General features: G+C 37.3%; 1 protein-coding gene across 3 annotated transcripts in view; it reads left to right on the top strand.

The window, feature by feature from the left end:
• LOC131065514 (glycerol-3-phosphate acyltransferase 9) overlaps window positions 1-19,202 on the top strand; it is a 232,041-nt gene that overhangs the window by 33,477 nt on the left and 179,362 nt on the right. For all 3 annotated transcript variants that reach the window (XM_058000017.2, XM_058000018.2, XM_058000019.2), the window contains exon 5: window positions 15,605-15,704. In XM_058000017.2, the coding sequence (XP_057856000.1) occupies window positions 15,605-15,704 (100 nt within the window). The remainder of the gene's footprint in view (window positions 1-15,604; window positions 15,705-19,202) is intronic.

Here is a 19,202-nt window from a genome sequence, read left to right as displayed (position 1 = left end):
GCTTTCTCTATCATATGAAGATTGGATGTGCCTGCCGTTGTCCTGAGCTTGGTCGGCCACTCTGTAAATCTTACATTTCCTGATGAAATCCAAAGGCAATCTAGAATGCATCTTTCGTTTCACTTCGAGATCATCTAGGAGATTCATCATAAAATCTTCAATCTGGTGCTCATGTCTAAATCTTCTACCGACCGTCTCCTCTAAATGTCCAAGTGGATCAAAACTATTCCTCCAAGCAAAAGATGAAAAAGGATACAAGGCTAACTCCTTCTCTGCGTCATCCATGGCTAAGACATTAGGACATACCTCAACTGAATTACCCAAAATAATAGGTACCTGAACTCCATTCTGATGTCTGTGTCTGAATGCCTTCACATATGCTGCCAACTGCCTTGTTACTTCAAGTAACACAATTCTGTCTGTCGGGTACCTCGGCAACATGTATGGAGGTAAAGGACATCCATACACTCTAATGTAAGTGAACTTGGGAAACTGAATGAACCAAGCACCGTACCTCTTGATGAACTCCTGGGCATCCTGAGATAATCTGTTGTGAATCCCTCCTTGCAACGTCCTTGTGATGTTCATCGTGAAAGTATCATTGATTAACTTGTAGTTCTTCCCTGGTGGATGATGCAAGTAGGTATAGGATTCACAAGCTCTGACCTCGCCGGGTCCTCTTCCAATCACTCCTCTGTGAGGTAGTCCTGCGTACTCAACGCTCCTGATTAAGGCATAGATGACGTATGAACTCATGTGGAAGGACTTAGTAGCCCTAAGTCTTCTCAACTGTACGTCTAAGCAATGGCTAATTATCCTAGCCCAATGTATTGTACCCTTTCCTTGAACAATCACCTGGATGAAGTAAAACATCCATTTCTCAAAATAGAAGGCATGAGGTGCTCCTGTAACTCTGTTGAGCATGGTAATCAAATCTCTGTACTCCTCTTGGAAATCAATCCTGTGTGGTGTGTTCGGTACTTTGCTCAGACGGGGACGACTCTTAAGTAGCCAGTTCTTATTGATTATACTTAGGCAAGCATCTGGATCATCATCGTACACTGATCTGGCTCCTTCAATGCTCTTGTATATCATGTCCCTGTGCTCTGGAAGATGGAAGGCTTCACTTATGGCTTCCTCTGAAAGGTACGCCAAAGTGTTTCCCTCATTGGACACAATTGTCTTGGACTGTGGATTGTAATGACGGGCACACTCGATCATCAACTCGTGGCACTGAATAGCTGGAGGAAAACCGGCCGCCTTAATGATGCCACTCTCTATTATTCTCCGGGCGATAGGTGATGGCTTGCCGATGTAAGGGACCTCTCGAAACTTCTTCGTGCTAAAGTTCCCCAAGTTTGTATCTCCAATGTTGCTCCACTTTGACACGATCTTGGTCTCCACTTCTTCGGTCTTCTGATCTTCTTTCATGAGAGCCGAGCGACTGGTGGATGCTCCCGCCTTTGGGGTCGCCATACCTACACAACATTTCATTATAAGAAATAGATTTTGCATTAAATAACGTAAAATAAGAGAGATAAATTTTAGGAAACCTCATGATAAGTCTCTAGAGTTATCATTTCCTAAAAAACAACGATTGAGCCAAGAGATTCAAAATTTCAAAATTCAAAATTTGAAATATGACGATGAATGAATAAAGCAATAATAATTAAATCGCCATACCTCGATAGAGAGCTAACTCTAGAATGCAAAAACAAAATTTGCCTAGGCAAAATTGAGGTATAAAATAATCTTCAATATGGTCTCCTCAAAATTGACTTCGCCACCTCTGGAGAGAACGTGATCTTCAATTATCGCCTTTGACGTGGTCTCAAATGGATCTTCAAGTTCGCACAAACAAATCCTCCAAGTCTTTAGCAAATTCGCCTTTGGCGTGGTCTTAGATGGATCTTCAAATTCGCCTTTGGTGTGATCTTCAAATTCGCACCACCCTTTTGATGTATAAAGCGCCACCTTTTGGATCGAATTCGCACCACCTTTGAACACACTTAGCACTTTCCTTCGTCTTCCTCAATTCGCATGTAGAAAGGTAAAATAATGATGTAGAAATGATAGTTTTTACCCCCCTTTATATAGCGCTCACATCACAATTCACCCTCAAGGCCGACTTGACAAAATAAAGTAATTTCAAACGATTTTTAAATAAAATAACAAGGCCGACTTACATGCATGAGCTTTCTTATTCGACTTTTAATTATTTAATTCATTAATTAATTAAATGCCTTTTATTTTAATTAATAAATTTCGATTTTTTAAATCAAGGCAAAATAATTAATTAATGCAAAACGCCATATTAAATGCCAATTAAATAGGACTTTAAATCTTATCGAATTTTGGCATTAAAATGAATTTAAAAAGGTTTATTTGGCGCCAAAATTTGAAAATGAAGTGGACGTACCTCATCGCCCTGGTCCCTTGGAGAGGGACAGGAGCGATTCACCATTTTTGTCATGATTCTTGCGTTTTCAACGTTCAACTCCTTCATTTCCACGTTCCAAATCGATCATCTGGTTGGGTTCTTCGAATTAGATTGCCTTGCATGTGCGCATGAGTGTCTTTAGATGTATCATCGCCCTTGTCCCTTGGAGAGGGACAGGAGCGATCTCCATGTTTCCACGTTCATCTTGCATCTTTGATCTTCGAACTTCCATTGCTAGGCGAATAACATCATTGCTAGTCCATTCCGCGCACGTCCCACTTGCTTTTGCAAGGTACCTTTGATGTTATAAGGATCATCGCCCTTGTCCCTTGGAGAGGGACAGGAGCGATCCATGTTTTTTCTCCATTTTGAGCTCAAGTTGGTAACGTTTAACCTTGGTTCATTGTTTATTGCCTTCGAAATAACGTCCTTTACCTCGTCCATCCTCGCCTTGCCTTGACTTTGAAGGAGTATGAGTGTTTTTGATGAAATCGCTTTGGTCCTTGTCCAAAGGACAGGAGCGATATGGACTCCTTAGCTTGATTGATAATGTTTGGACGTTCAAAACTCTTGCATGTCATCCTCAAAAGACGTCTTGAACCCTTTACAACCTTGTGAAGCCTTGACTCAACGTAATTCTTGCATGAATTGATCAATATACTCAATATCGCTCTGGTCCCTTCCTGAGGGACAGGAGCGAAGTTCAACATTGTGAGCTTGTTCTTGTTTTTATCAACTTGCAATTATCTTCAAGGCGTGTAATGACGTCCTTTCGATCCTCTTGGTAGCTTAACACTTGCTTGTCTTTTGAAATCGATGCCTTAATGGAAATATCGCTCTAGTCCCTTCCTGAGGGACAGGAGCGATCTGGGGTCTTAGAGCGCAAATCCTTCCAACGTGACGACCTTGATGCTTGTGTTCGATTGAAAATGCCTTGAAACGTCCCTCGCCACCTTGTCTTGACTTGTGTCGACCTTGAACTTTGGAGGAACGACCTTGAACTTGCGTAGGAAGTATCATCACCATTGTATCGTCCTGGTCCCTTGGAGAGGGACAGGAGCGAACTTGCTCTTGTGGTCTTCATTTCACTTTGCCAGGTTCCAAGTTTATATTCAACGGACTCGTCCTTCTTCACTCTATTCGTTCATGCCTTGACATTGTTTGTAACTTTGCAAAAAAGGCAATTATATCAAAAATCGCTCTGGTCCCTTCCTGAGGGACAGGAGCGAACTAGGCATTTAACACCGTTATGGACGTCCCAAAAATCTTCAATTTATATTCAACGCATTTATCTCATGTTTTCCCTTGTTTTTGAACGTAAACTTGCCTTGACCTTTGTCTGGATTTTGCATAATGAAGGAAATCGCTCTGGTCCCTGGGAGAGGGACGAGAGCCACAAGGTACCTCGCCCTGGTCCCTTGGAGAGGGACAGGAGCGATTTGGTCAATATAGGCCATTCTCCTTCGTTTTTGCATATCAAATTATATTCATTTGGCAAAGCATCTTCCCTTGGACGCCCTCGAATCATTAAGTTTTCGAAATCTTGCAAGGACAAGGCGAAATTTGAATTGTAGCTCCGGTCCTTCACTGAGGGACAGGAGCGATTTTCCCCCTGGAGGCATTTCTGTGCTCACGAAAATCTTCAATTTATATTCAATGGAAAGATCTCGCCGTTCTCCATCACGTCCAACTTGAAATTTGCCTAGACTCTGCAGGGATGATGAGATATTTGAAAATGAGCTCCCGTCCTTCACTGAGGGACAGGAGCGATTTTGCTCCTACAGGCCAAAATAACAAGATTTTTCACATTTCAACACTTCACGAGGCGAAAACAAATCAATTCCAATGCCCAGGATCAAAATTCAAAAAAGTCAAAATTTGGTCAAAATATTCAATCGGACAAAAAATTCACATTGACGGTCAACACTTAGACAAATTTAAGCTCTGCATTAACATTCCAATTGAGAATTAGACCATTTTGGCGAATTTATTGCATTCAAAATTTGCATTCCAGAAAAGGAAGCTCAAAAGCTCTCAAAAACGACTGGATTTTGGCTTGAAAAGGCAAAATTTAAAACCCTAAGGCTTGGCCCTAAATCCAGACAACTAACTAACTAACAAAACCCTAAAACGAAAGCAAAAGCGAGCGAAAAACAAGCAAAAAGAGGGGGTCCCCATTTGCGATGGGGCGATGTGTGAAATGGTCACAACAGAACCCTCCATTGATTCTAAGTTGGATCAAAACCTTGCTCCTATGGCGTGATTGAAGAGGAAATGATGTATGCATGCCTTGAAAGTGAATTGAAACAAGTTTGAATAGCAAAACATGAGGAATTTGAGCCAAGAAGCAAAATTCGCTCTTGACCCTTCCAAAGGTATTGGAGCGAAATCCTTAGAAAGGCCTAATTTCTCACCAAAAGCATTGAATGGACATCACTTTGACCAATAATGGAAGCTAATCCACTTGATTATGATGGAAGAAGCATTCAAAAGTTGAGTTCAAGGTGAAGTAATAAAGAATGGTGAACGAATTGAATGAAAAGAAGAATTTCGCGAATTTCGCTCCTGACCCTTCCAAAGGTACAGGAACGAAATCCTCAAAAGGCCTTAATTGCTCACTCAAACAATTAAATGGATCCTATCATGAGCTAGGTTGAGGGCAAATGGACTTGATCGAGGTGGAAGAAGCATAGTTGAAAAACTCGGACTCGCCACGGACTCGGCAAACCAAAAATTTGGACTCGGACTCGGACTCGTGAAAGACTCGTGAAAGACTCGGCAAAAAAAAAACCGTAGTTTTACAAAAAAACATAAAGAAATTAATGCATTTAGAGAACATAAGAGCCATAATTGAAACATTACACATGTCACATACTCATAGTTTCAAACTTTCAACTCTAAAATGTATAATACCAAGATTTCTTCAATGCTAATTATGCTTTTATATGGAGCCTAATCAGACTCGGAGGTTAAATTTTCCCTACTTCCATCGGCGCAATTTCCCCTTATATTTTTTGACGGGGGTTTGGGGGCAAGGCCCCCAAGTTGGGGTCAAGGGGCATTGCCGAAGGATCCTGAAATTTGACTAAGTCTGAAAAATTGAAGAATCCTCCAAAAACTAGATTTTGCATTATAACTCCTGGAGGTCCGAAACCACTCTCAAACATCCTGACAATATATATGGAATATAACTTAAAGTCTGGAATGTCATCCTGATCTTCAAATGCCCTGAAATTTGGCTAAGTCTGGAATGTCTTCCTGATCCTGAAATCTGACTAAGTCTGGAAAATTGAAGAATCCTCCAAAAACTAGATTTTGCATTATAATTCCTGGAGGTCCGAAACCACTCTCAAACATCTTGACAGTATATATGGAATATAACTTAAAGTATAAGAACTTATACTTAAATGTTATATTCCATATATGAATCCTGACGGAGAGACCAAATTTTTTCACATGTTAAACTCAATTTTAAAGCTTGCATGACATTTTTTCTGGGTCGCGCGAGTCCATCTGAAAGACACGCGCGAGTCCATCTGAAAGACTCGCGAGTCTTTCAGATGGACTCGCAAGGACTCGCCTCGCGAGTCCTTGGCGAGTCGACTCGTGGCTCCCATGGACTCGCAAGTCCGTGGCGAGTCCACGAGTTTTAAAACTATGGGAAGAAGAACCCAAAAGCTGAGTTTAAGAGCAAAGTTGAAGGAATATGAAGTGTTTGAATCAAAAAGAAGAATTTTGTAGCGAAATCCTTGAAAGGACCTCCTATCTCACCTAAAGCACTAAGAGGATCTTGTTTTAAGCAAAGTTGGGAGCAAATTGACTTGAGCACGATGAGAAGAGAATCTGGAAAATCAAGTCTAAGGCAAAGTGAAAAGAATTGAGTGTGAATTGAGTAGAGAGAGGAATTTCACTCCTGACCCTTCCAAAGGTACATGAGCGAATTATCCTAAGGGTCCTGTCCCTCTCTAAGGTACAAGAGCGAAGTTTGTTGAGAATAAAGTGCTTTGTGATAAACCGAAAAGATCAAGAGAAGACTAAGTGCAAGTCAACCTAGAAACATTTGATGCATTAATAAACCAATCTCACTTTGGCGGCAAAAGCAAATTCGAATTTTCAAATAGAAGTCGGCCAGCTGAAGGGAAATACAATTGATTTATTCATCTAAACAAAGTCGGCTTTCATCAAAGAGGTGCATTCTCCCATAAAGGTGCCTATATAAGGGAGGTTGATTCTTCAATTATTCATCATTCATTTCAAACATTCTTCTTCAAGGAGCGAACCTAAAGCAGATTTAAGAAACGAATTTCAAGTACTGAAAGTGAATTTCAAATCTTATGAAGGTGAGATAATAATCTTCACTGGACATATTTCAAGCCTAGACCTGGTTCAGTGAGAGCGAACTTGAAGAGTGAAATCCTTCAGCAGTTAAAAAGCAAATTCCAAATTTGTCAACAATCTTCACAAGCCGAATTCAACAAGAGCGAATTTGAGGAGCAACTGAATTCATCAAGGCGAATTTCAAAAGCAGATTTCATTAGACAGATTGGTGATTGAGGAGGCAAATTTCAGCTCTTATAGAGGCAGGTCAAGACAAAATCAACACTTTTAATCTCAGACCTGATTCTCTAAAGGGCAAGTTTGAAGATCAGTGATCCTCCTAAGAAGATTTTTTTATATACTCAAAGCAGATCAGTCACTTTAAGGGGCGGAGTACATCCTAATAGCAGCAAAATTCAACAAAGGAAGGACTGAATCCATCATAGCAAGAGCAAATTTGCTCAAGAAAAGGACAATCTCCCCTAAACCTGCACCTATCAGACCTGCAAATCACATAAAACCAGAGATTATATCAAATTAAGAGATTGTATAAGCTATATATCATATGTGTTTGATGTTCATTTGTTTGTTTTGCAACAGGAAAAGAAAGAGATCAGAAGGACTAGGTTGGAGGGAGATCGAAACGAAGACCTCAAGAAGAATATTTCAACATCAAGCTCAAAAGAAGACCTCTTCAAGAGGATCTCATAGGCAAACACAAGGGAGTCAAGGAAAGGTACACCATTCATCAAGTATATCAAGGATGAAGGAGGATCAACCAAGGTCAATGCAAGGGTATGTTGAAGAAGCAGATAGTTTTAGAAGAGTTAATCAAAGTCCTCTTCTCATCATCATCACTTTGAGTATCAAGAGATATTGCTCAACATTCCTTAACCAAGCACAAGTGCCAAACAAGGTGGCATCCCAGTCACTATTCCTCCAGTCAGAAAGGTACACATCAACATGCCCAGATTCGGTGAACCATGCTCATGCATGAAGGCACAAACTCCTATGCACCTACCCCTGTTTCCTATTGGTTCTCATGCATTGAATGCAATTTTCTCATTGGCTAAAGGAGTTTGTTGTAACTAACCCTAATTAGGGTTTTCATCTTGTAATCCTAGCCATTGATTGTAAATCAATCTGAGCCATTGAAATGTAAAGTTTAATAGTGGTTAGAACAGCCAATAGTCAATAAATTAATAGTCAAGAGTTAGTAGCTAGAATAGAAACTTAGATAGCAATTAGAGTAGATTAGGAAGAGAAGGCAAGGATTTGTTGCCTTGATTGTAAATGAACTCCATTTTCATTGAAGTTATGGTGAAGTGTGTTGTTTCTTTGCAATATGCATGGTCTCTTGTTGAATCTTCATTTTAGATGATGGTTAATTAGATTGAATGAAGGAAGTTACTGAATGCACTCCGTGGAATCCGCCTAGTCCAAACCACTAGCCTCTTGCTGATTGTAAGGGCACCTTGCGTGGTCAACTGGCATGAAATAAGCTTAATCTCGAGTCGTTACACGTCTATTGTTCATGCATTAACTTGAATGGTGATCAGTGTTTGATGGTGTAACAATTTGAACATCTTCAAAATTCCTTTAGAAGATTACACTGAGCTGGTGTTGAATTGTTCAGTTTGATGGTGAGACCTAGCCCAGTAGGACTCTACCTAGTCGTTCATCCATCTTCTTGCATTCTAGGCCTTAGGGTAGACTTTCTGAGCCCTGTATCTTTTGCTATTTCTTTATTCTTCCTGGTGAGTAGATAGGACTTGAGTTCCAAAAAATCAGTCGCTCAACCCTTCAAATGTAAGTCCCCTTGTGATTCCAACATAATCACATCAAACCAAATTGAGCTTATCCACATGTAGAGACCCTACATATAAGAACCTTGGAGTCTTCTCGAATGATCCTTAGGCAAAATCTTTAGAATTCGAGAAAATTTTGTTCAAGAGAGGATAAGATACCTTGGTATTTTATTCCGTGTTCGCATGTGCATGAAAAACACATCAACAAAATGTTCAATCTATATCAAATAATTTAAAAAGTGTCTTTATTGTTGTTCCTAGTTTTTGAAACAAATCATATACTGGGGCAGAAAACATGATAAAAACATTTGCTAGATAAAAGAGTTTCGTGGAAAATGTCTCCCCACAAGAAACAGTCTACATAATTAGGAAAAATTTGCCTAGAAAAAATAATTTGGTTTCAATTGCATGTCAACCTCTACTAAAATATAGTGACCCCAAGACACAAAGTCTACATTATTACGGAAATCTTTCTTAGAAAAGGTAATTTGGTTTCAATTGCATGTCAACCTTGCTAAAAAATAGTGAAGTCTTAAGCTGAGTAAGTTCTCATTCTAATGAAGAGGTATTTTTTTTCTTGTCATCCGAAGGAAGGAAACAACAAAATTGTATCCCATTGTGATGTCCCCATTTTTGGAGAGGAATTAATTAATTAATTTAATTAGTTTAGTTGTCCAAATTATTATTATTTTTTATGGATAGCTTAATTTAAATTTTTTAATTAATTATATTAAGTTAATTATTTATAAAGTTATCAAATAAATAAAAAATTAAAAGACGACTTTATATTTAATTAATTTAATAAAGTGACTTAATTAAATATTATATCATAAAGTCACTTCTAGAAGCTTCTAGAGATGGACTGAAAAAAGTATTAAGGGAGATCTAGTTGAGCTTCAAAGCAGCTTGGTTTATTGAGTTGGATATTGATTGGATTTTGTGGAACCGAGGGATTTCTGTAGACTAATCATTTGGAAACGAAAACTCCCTATGATTTGCATAACTGAGGAGGTGAAAGATCTTCCGAGGGGTTGCAGCTGAGAGTGGAAGACAACTCAATCTTCCATAATGTGCTTATTGAGATTATTACATCTTCATGGTGATAGGGATTCATGGTATTTTCAGATCATTATATTGGACTTCCCTAGTGCATCGATTTTACTTGAGGAGAAAGGCGATTTATTGGGAAATAATTGGAAGAGGAAATTGGGAGGTAGCTGCCCTTATTGCAGGTCTGAGATAAAATCAACTCCTTCCTACATACCCTCGATTTTGCCTTTATCTCACTGTTTGAGCATCGAAGTTTACTTTGGAGGATAGCGCCGACCACGAAAGCATAAGGCGATTCTATTTGGAGTGTTTGAAGGGAGTAATAAGAAGAATATTGTATCCATATCAGGTCTGAGGACAAGTCGAACCAGACTGCTAAGTCACCTCGATTTTGCTCATAACTCTCCTTTTTGGCATCGAATCTCATCAAAGAAGGTAGCACTACACTTGAGGGGTGAAGGCGAGCATTTTAGGAGAGGAGATTGAAGGCTAGCAGCAGATCAACATTAATTTTCAGACCTCCATTAGCAGCAGGGGCGATTTTGAAGAACTCTTCGATTTGGTGATGGAGATGGCACAACAACTTGGATATCGATTGCTTCTTCAGCTATCTAGGAAGGCGATTTGTTTTCAGATTCTTTTGGCAATATTATATGGACTTTTCCAATAGTTGAAATGTTTATGGCTGTCAATTGTCCTCAGAAATTCCGAGTATTAGATGATAAGTGTCTAGTCCATTGGTGAAGATATTGTATGAGCTATTTGATCATTACTTATTGAAATAAAGGAGAAATAAGGTTGCATTCTGATTACATGCCTGTCTGAGGTTTCATTCTAACCATTTGATAAAATGACAGCTAGCTGTAGGTGCATGATTGTGTGTCTGATTTGGTGTTGAACACTATAAATTAGTTGTATATGCATTCTTGGCAATCATACTGTCATTGGAAGTCATTTGTAATTGTGCATTCATGAGAAATATGTGGTTGTTAACCTCTACACCAATCTGAAAATTCTAAGACAACATATCAGCATAACACGCAAAACATAAAACCGCATAACACACAGATTGGATAGTCAGTTGTTAGTAAATATTCCTTGCATTTTCAGTCAATCTACTGCAGGGGATATTTCACCCAAAATTGTTTGACAACTATTTCTTATCATTTAAATATTCCTTAAAAGAGAATCTCTTTATGAAAGAGGGGTGATGATAAATAGTTCAATTTGACTTGCAACCATGACTGAAAAGCCTTGGATATATTGCTGTCAAAAAACATGTCCAAATGCTCATTTCTCTCACATAAAATGCCCAGAGAAACTGATATACGAATCTTGTTGAGTTTGGACTCTTGATTTGACCTGCAGGTATTGCTAAAGTACTGACCACCCCAAGGCTTTTTATTTGAAATAAGTTACTGATTTCCAAATAGATTGGCAGTGCTTTTTGCATGGTGCTCATGGATCACACACCCCTTGGTGCTATAACGAGGGACCACATGATGCTTGGCATCTCCATATCTTTCTTAGTGTCATCCTTTTTAAGAGCTTATATTTATGAAAATAACATAATGTTTGTTAATGATAACGATACCAATATATAGCCTCATATAGTTATATTCATTTCTATATACGTAAAAAATCAATAACATAGTGGCTAGATGCAAATAAGAATACTTTTTACCCTATGATCAAAACCATTTTCTAGAACCTAACTTTGCATGTTATTGATGACTTTTATCATTTGATAGTTATGCTTATCCATATGGATGAATAGATGTCGGGGCTGATATCCTTTGCAGAATCTATCTTAAATTATTTAGAGATTATGAGAGTAGAAATTTTGCATTTTCCAAGCATCATTAACTATTAATGTCTTTCTCGAAATCTTTAATTTCTGGATAAGTGGTCCAGGATTATCGTATGGTAGTACTAATTTATATGCTAATTTCTATTGCTTTCTCTATGAGAACTTAGTAAAAGTAAACCTCCAAGAAGTAGCAATGGAAAAAGACCATTCAATTTCCGCATGGTTCTGCACTCACCTATTATCTCAAAGCATTCTTTTTAGAAAAGTGTAGAGCTCATAATAGAGAGAGAGAGTCAATGATTTTCAAGAGATTTTTCCTTCCCCTTTTGTCTTCACAAAAATCCCTAAACCCTATTGGGACTCTCCCTCACATTTACACACAACGAGCAATCTCAAACTAGGCATTTGCATCTAGATATTTCACTTAATTTATTTTCTTTTCAAATAACGAAATGCCTTAATACCTTTTCACTAAACATTTAAATAGCTTATGTATAAGGTATTTTCATTTTCTATTAAACTCTTTAAATCTCTTGTCAACATGCAATAATACAAATGCATAAGACATTTTACAAAAGTATATAAATACACTATTTCAACTTAAGCACCATTTCCATTTCGCTAACACACTAAGTATTTCAAAAACGAATTAAATGCAACTTACACCAAATTAACCACACACAAAGTAACTAACAAAACACACACAAAGTAACCTCATGCTTTATGGGTTTAATCACAACACAAGAAGTTAAAATTGATATCAATTTGGATCTTGGTTTCATGTGTTTAAACAAGGACTCATCTCATAACTTGAATTGGGTGAGATGGGAAAGAACAACCAAAATATTCACCCAAGTTGAATAGTCTCCAATTAATCACCAATGGGGAAAACCTCTACTAGCACATTTAGTTCAAACATTAGGTGTATCTGCACAATAGCCAATGCACAACATGAAACATCCAACGTGATACACTCCAAGAAAGCAATATAATAGTCAAACTGGAATAAAACTAAATGACATTTAATTATAAAGTGGAAAGACATAATCCACAAAATACATAATTAATCATGAAGTAAAGTAACTTGCTCAAATGTACAAAAGAATAGGGAAATGAAATTACATTTTGACATAAAGTCTAATTATATAAGTCAATAACAAGTTAGAACATAAGGAAACAAATTCCTTTACATTGGAGTACAAGGTCAAATACATAAAGTACAAATCAAGAAGACAACCCTTATAGGAACAACCGATATTTATCTCCCTTGAGCATTCCATGGGCGAGAACAAATTGTTGGAGTGCTCTTCCCCACAACCATGAAGATTTATGATTCCACAAAATTCTACCTCATGAAGAATACCCGACCCTTCACAAGGATGCCTAGCAATCTGAATTTGATAGGAGTAATGGAATTTGTGCAACATTATATATCTAGCAAACAATTTGACACACATAAAAAAAGATATGCATATAATATCATAATATGGCTAAGAGTAAGAAACCCAATCATTTAACAAATGATTTCAAAAGCTTTGCCAAAGCATCTTTTTAAGATATTTAATGATAGATAGATATAGGGTAATAATCTATCCTTCTCTATTCCCCCATAATTGTGTCTGACCTCAATGAATACACAAGATGCCAAAAGCTTACATAAGCAAAAATCTTTACTTACCTATTTTCAAAGATTCGAGTTTCATCTCAAACACAAATATTCCAAGAGGTAGACATAACATGAAGTCATCTCAAATGTTTGGAAAAGATAGTAAATCATTTAGTAGAGAACATAACACATTTCAACAATAATCCAAAGTCATCCAAATCAATGCAAACCTAGAGTGATAACACTTTTTCAAAGAATTAAAAAAACACAATTGTAATACCATAGTTGGACTACTCGCGACTCGGCTCGACTTGCCAAGCCCCTGGGAAAAAAACTCGACAACTTAAAAACACGCTTAATTTTAATAAAAAATGCATTTTTTTGCAAAATTTTATGAGAAGATGCATCCAATGAGTCAATAAATGATAACACAAAAGAAACAAGCTGATTCTAGATATATTTAAATGCAAAGTGTCTACAAAATCGCATCCTCACGAGGAATGCTGATGGCTGGAAGCTTGGAAGCAAAATAGTAAATAGTTTTTGTAAAACCAAAAGTAAATATATCATTACAAATTACAATTACAACTTCTTCTTCCCTACTCTAGCAAAAACTAGGGGAGAGGTAAAACTAGAGGGTCTAGTCCTAGAAGTCTGCAGTGGGCGTGACTGTGCCTCCTCGCTCGGTATGGCTGGCTCATCCTCCATCCTAGATGAAGCTATGTCTCCACCTGCTTGTGGCACTGGCAATGACTCCTCATCCTCATCCTCTTCCTCCTCAATGTCATCCAACGTGAAACCAAATCCACCCCCTCCTCCTCCATAGCTTGCCTCTCCAAATCAGTGTTGTCATCCTTGAAAAACAATGGAGGCTGCTCCTGTGATGTCCAATCACAGTAAGGATCTATATCATTCAAGTCAAGTGGACCACCTGCTGCTTCCTCTACCTTCCTTATGCGCAATCGAAGATTATATTGCACAAAGACAATGTCATTGAAGCGTTTTTGAGCTAACTTGCTCCTCTTCTTCGCGTCGATGGCTTCAAACAAGCTCTAATTGTGCTCACAACTGGATGAGCTACAAGGTTGACATAAGATTCTGAGGGCAAATTTTTGAGATTTGGGGTATTTCCACCCGAACTTTGCCACCAAGCATTTGCAAATTAATATTAGGTTGAGAGTAGCACCCCTCGCCGGGTTTGAGGGTGAGAAAGAGAGGGGTAGAGAGATAGGTCTAGATCCTGGGGGAGAGAGGAGAGAGTGAGATGGAGTGTGGTAGAGAGGGGGATAGAGGAAGAGTGATAGGGAGATATAGGTCTAAAATTGGAGGCAGATAAAGTGAGTGAGATAGAGAAAGCGAGAGAATGTTGATAGGAGCATAATGATTATGGAAATTTGACTAAGTCTGAAAATTTAAAGGATCTTCTAAAACCTAGAATTTGCATTATAACTCCCAGAGATCTGAAACCACTCTCAAACATCCTGCCAATATATACATGAAATATAACTCTTATACTTAAATGTTATATTTCATGTATATATTCTGATGAAGAGAATGAAACTGACCTGAAAAAACAAAAAATGATAATTTTTTGACATGTTTGGGCCTCTTTTTTTAGTCTAGCCGAGTTTTTAAAAGAAACTCGCCGAGTTTTTGCAATTACTCTTTTGTTATACAGATAGGAAACTTCAGCAGCTAGGAAATCAGTCTATTGTTTGACAATATCCCTTGGACATCTCAGTTTATGACAGCAGGGATATTACAAGCATCTTATAAATCTATAATCCTGAATGAAGTACTATAATCACAAATTGACATCTAAATATATATGGTGATAACCGTAAAGCAAAAGCACTGCTAGAGTTCAAACATACAAAGCAACAACACATGCATCCCATAATACATTGGTGGACATCATGAATAATAAAGTATCATAATGCAAATCCAAAACCAAGCAGTAAAATAAGGTACCACATTTGGGGCCTTACTGTCTTTATCAATTGACTTTTTGAATTGTCATCTTCCTCTTAACTAGCAGCTAAGTGATAACTACCAACTCATGATCAATTAAATCATGGAAATTAACAACTATCGTAACCAAGCACAGACAGTGTATATAATAAGGTTATGGTCAACTATGCTCAGTACCTAAATACTAATAAAAAATAAGTAAGTAGATTATGTCCGAAGATGGTGCATTATCATTTTTCTACAAAATTACTTAAATCATGTTACCTTCTGAGACAATTATTTATTGTTTTACTGTTGCATGTGGAAATCTGTGTTAGTATACTACTGACAGTAATTTGCTTATTGTCAACAATTAGTAGGTGAAAGTTGAAACCTCATTTGCAAATAATTTTCTATTCTAGTTGCAAATAATTTTCTATTCCAGTTTCTTTCTATTGTTATTTTCTCAGTTTCTTTCTATTGTTATTTTCTTAACAAGTGTATCCATTTGATTTCTGCATAGAATAATATATTTTCTATGCAATTATTGATTTGAAGGATTGAATTTTGAATCATTTGTTTCTTGGTATTATTTTTACTCTTACAAAGTGCTAAATGTGCAGGGTTGTGCTCTTGGCAGTTGGATGGGTGATATTCCTTTCATTATTTATTCCTGTGCATTTTATTTTGAAAAATCAGGATAAAATTCGGCGACAATTGGAGGTTAGTTGAACAATTTGTTGAATTATTCATATTCCTCTATGAAGATGATTTCACATAAATATAAAGGAAAATGGTAAGAAAAAATCAAAATGAACCTTTTCGAGTTAAGTTCCCTAAATTATCCTAGTAAGATTTAGAATAAATTAACTAAGGAGATTCATTATTGTAGAACTAAACACTCTTCCTTGAAAGGGATTTTTGGAGAACATATGTTGTAAAAACCTTCCTCCAAGAAGAAAGGTTTAAACATTAGAAAAGTTTAATAAAAGTGGGCATCTGGTTTATTTGTGGGATTTTTATTGTTCATGTTGTCTCTAGAATGAGTGAACAAGAAAAGACATAAACTTGCTGCTTGTTGAAGCTAATTTTGATCTTTTAGCTTGAATTGGCTATGTTGATAAGGACTGTCATTATAGCCATTGAAGTTTTTTATTGTTGTGATCTTCTATGTTTTTTAATTGGTCTGTGATGCAATTCCTTCTTTTTGGCTTCCCTTGCTTACGACCTATAAGCATTTGTTTTGTGATTGTCCTCAATTTCCACCATCTTCACAGATTGTCATTTTGGGGCATTCATCATCATCATGGTCAACTGGACCACACTCGATGGATAACTTTATAACCGAGTTGGGGCTTATGGATATTGTTTTTGCAAAGTGTCACCGTTTAATACATTATTTTACATTGTATGGCACAAAATTTAATTCATCAATTTTTAGGGACAGGGGGACCAAGGGCCTAAGTTTGGGGATGGCGGTGGCAAGTTGGCGCTGATATAAATTTGCACTTGAAAAATAGGCTATAAAAAGATATATAAGAATTAAAATTTTGAATTTTCAAATGAAACTTTGGGAAATTAGTAAAACTAAAATACTAAATACTAAAATTAAAATTACTTGAATACCAACCAGCCCTACCTCTGTAACTGTAGCATCCTCATCAGCTTGTGCTAGCTCCTCTACATCCCACTGTGCTGCTGGACTCTCTTTGCGCAAAAGAACTAGAAAGCCGAGATAGAAATTGAATGGCTAGAGTGGTAGTCAAAAAAATTGGTCCTTGGAAATTCCACCACAAAATTGGGTCCTCATGTACCATAGTTGCTATATTCATCTTGGTTACCTCAGAATAACGCCTAAGAGTGGCAAATTTTGTCTAGTCAGTACAGATGATGCTGGCCTCTATAGGATCATACATCTTTTCAATGGCCATTAAGAACCTTGCCTTCACCTTAGCATCCTATATGGCTTTAACTCTACCAAGCCTATGCTTGTACCACTTGGGGTTCAATGCATGGGCAGCCATGTGCAAGGGAGTGTTGAGATTCTCCCATCCTTGATGAATGATTGGCTGAATGTGCTCATTGTAGCATTCTAATGTGGGGTCCTCCTCTTCCATGACAATCCTTACTTGGTGAAGCATACTATCAATGCACTCATACACCTCTCCAAAGTTAGGTGCTTTGGAATCTCCATATTTAATGACCTAGAAAAATGTAGTAATGATGGAGACTATATATTTTTCATCACCCTAAAAAGAATCACTCTTAACCATTAGTTGCAATGCCTCTTGCGACTCAAGTATTCTCTCCAAGAGAATGAAATAGAATGCATATCTAGTTTCAACATATTTCAAGAACTCCTTAGAGAAGCTCTTGAAGAGTGCAAGTGAAATGTGGTGGTTGCAGATAAACATCTGCACATCTCTAGCATCATTGATCACTGATTTGATCCAATCAATCTTTCCCTTGTACTTGAGTGCATTATTTATAGCATCCACACAACAAGGAGTCCACCAAATATGTCTATAGTTGCCTTGATCAATTTCCCTGCAGCTTTGCACACATGGGCCACATCTATCACTAGTTGGACCACATTTTGTGGCTCACCCTCAATAGTATTTGTGAGGATCTGGAATTGAAGATCGGCTTCTTTGTGCGATGCCTTAAACATTCGGCCAACTTAAAAAAATATGGGCCCTCTGTAGATGTAATCATGAGTGGACAATGTCTAATGTCTGTCCAACCATTCATGACTATATTGCATCTAGATGCCACCCAACATTCCTTCATTTTGTCCATTTAACACATTTATCTTGGAATAGTTCTTATCCAAGATAGTGGTCCTCACTTTTGTCTCCACTGGTGGGCACATATGATAGTCCTCCCCTTGTTACCATCGCCATCATCTCTTTATAATAAGAAGATTGAGCCACATGGAATGAAATGCCATTGACAAAGAAGATTTTGTCAATGACATCATCTATATCATCCTTCAATTGCACATTGAATAATTCAGCTATTGGGTTAGCAGCTGAACTTCTCAACTTGCATTTCCCCCTAGCCTCTAGTGGACGGGCCCTTGAAGAACCTAACATATGTGCAACTTGCCTTTGTAAAACAGAATTAGAACCATGTGGCTTTGTAATAACCCTATCGCTTATCAAAGAAGACATTTTTTTGATTATTATTTCCCATTGAGGATCGCTCTAGTAGAGCAGAAATTTATAACATGTAAGCAATATTTCAAGCTAAGTCACCAGGTTCGAATTCGAGTTTGAGTTTGACAACTATGAAATTCGGATAAAGTTCGGCAAGGGCAAAAAATTTGAAAAAAAAAACGACATTAAATTCGCCTTATATAACTTAATTTTTTAAAATATAAATAATATATTCAATAAATTATCAAAATAGTTTAACATTACAAAATAGCAAAGTTTTAAAACTCGGATTCACCACGGACTCAGCAAACCAAAAAATTGGACTCAGACTCGGACTCGTAAAAGACTCGCGAAAGACTCGGCAAAAAAAACTGTAGTTTTGCAAAAAAACATAAAGAAAATAATGCATTTAGAGAACATAAGAGCCATAATTGAAACATTACACATGTCATATGATCTCCAAACACTCAATATTTAAAATTTCATCATTCATACTCATAGAATCATACTCATTACTCATAGTTTCAAACTCTAAATGTATAATAGCAGCATAAGTTTATAAATGTTTATAAAATTACATATAATGATATGTCCAACTCCAAATGTGAAAAGCAACAATAAACAAACTAAAGAGAAGACTACATCTTCCTCTTTGCACTTCTCCTAATATAGCTCAATTTATCAGGCCTTGAGCTAGAAGTAGTAGTAGTGGGTGTTGTGGTATCTAAATAGTGAGATGATTCTTTTTTTAAATGAAAGTCCTCATCTTCGTCCTCATTTTCATCCTCCTCCATTTCCTCCAATCTTGCTCCTCCTGCTTCTTGTGATGCTCCTCTCGCTATTTCTGCAAATTCTTCTTTGGTAAGGAGGACATCATCACCATCATTTTGTTCATTCATGGTCCAATCACCATATGGATCAATTTCATTCAAGTCAATGGCCTCATGTGAAACACCCTCCACCTTTCTAACTCGAAGGCGAAGGTTGTACCGAATGAAGACAAGATCATTGAGCCGCTTTTGTGTCAATCTATTTCTCTTCTTTGTGTGAATGCCCTCAAATA

The sequence above is a fragment of the Cryptomeria japonica genome, chromosome 4 (assembly GCF_030272615.1).
Source record: "Cryptomeria japonica chromosome 4, Sugi_1.0, whole genome shotgun sequence".
Taxonomy (NCBI): domain Eukaryota; kingdom Viridiplantae; phylum Streptophyta; class Pinopsida; order Cupressales; family Cupressaceae; genus Cryptomeria; species Cryptomeria japonica.
Note: the sequence above shows the minus strand (reverse complement) of the source record. Positions and strands in the feature narration are given on the sequence as shown.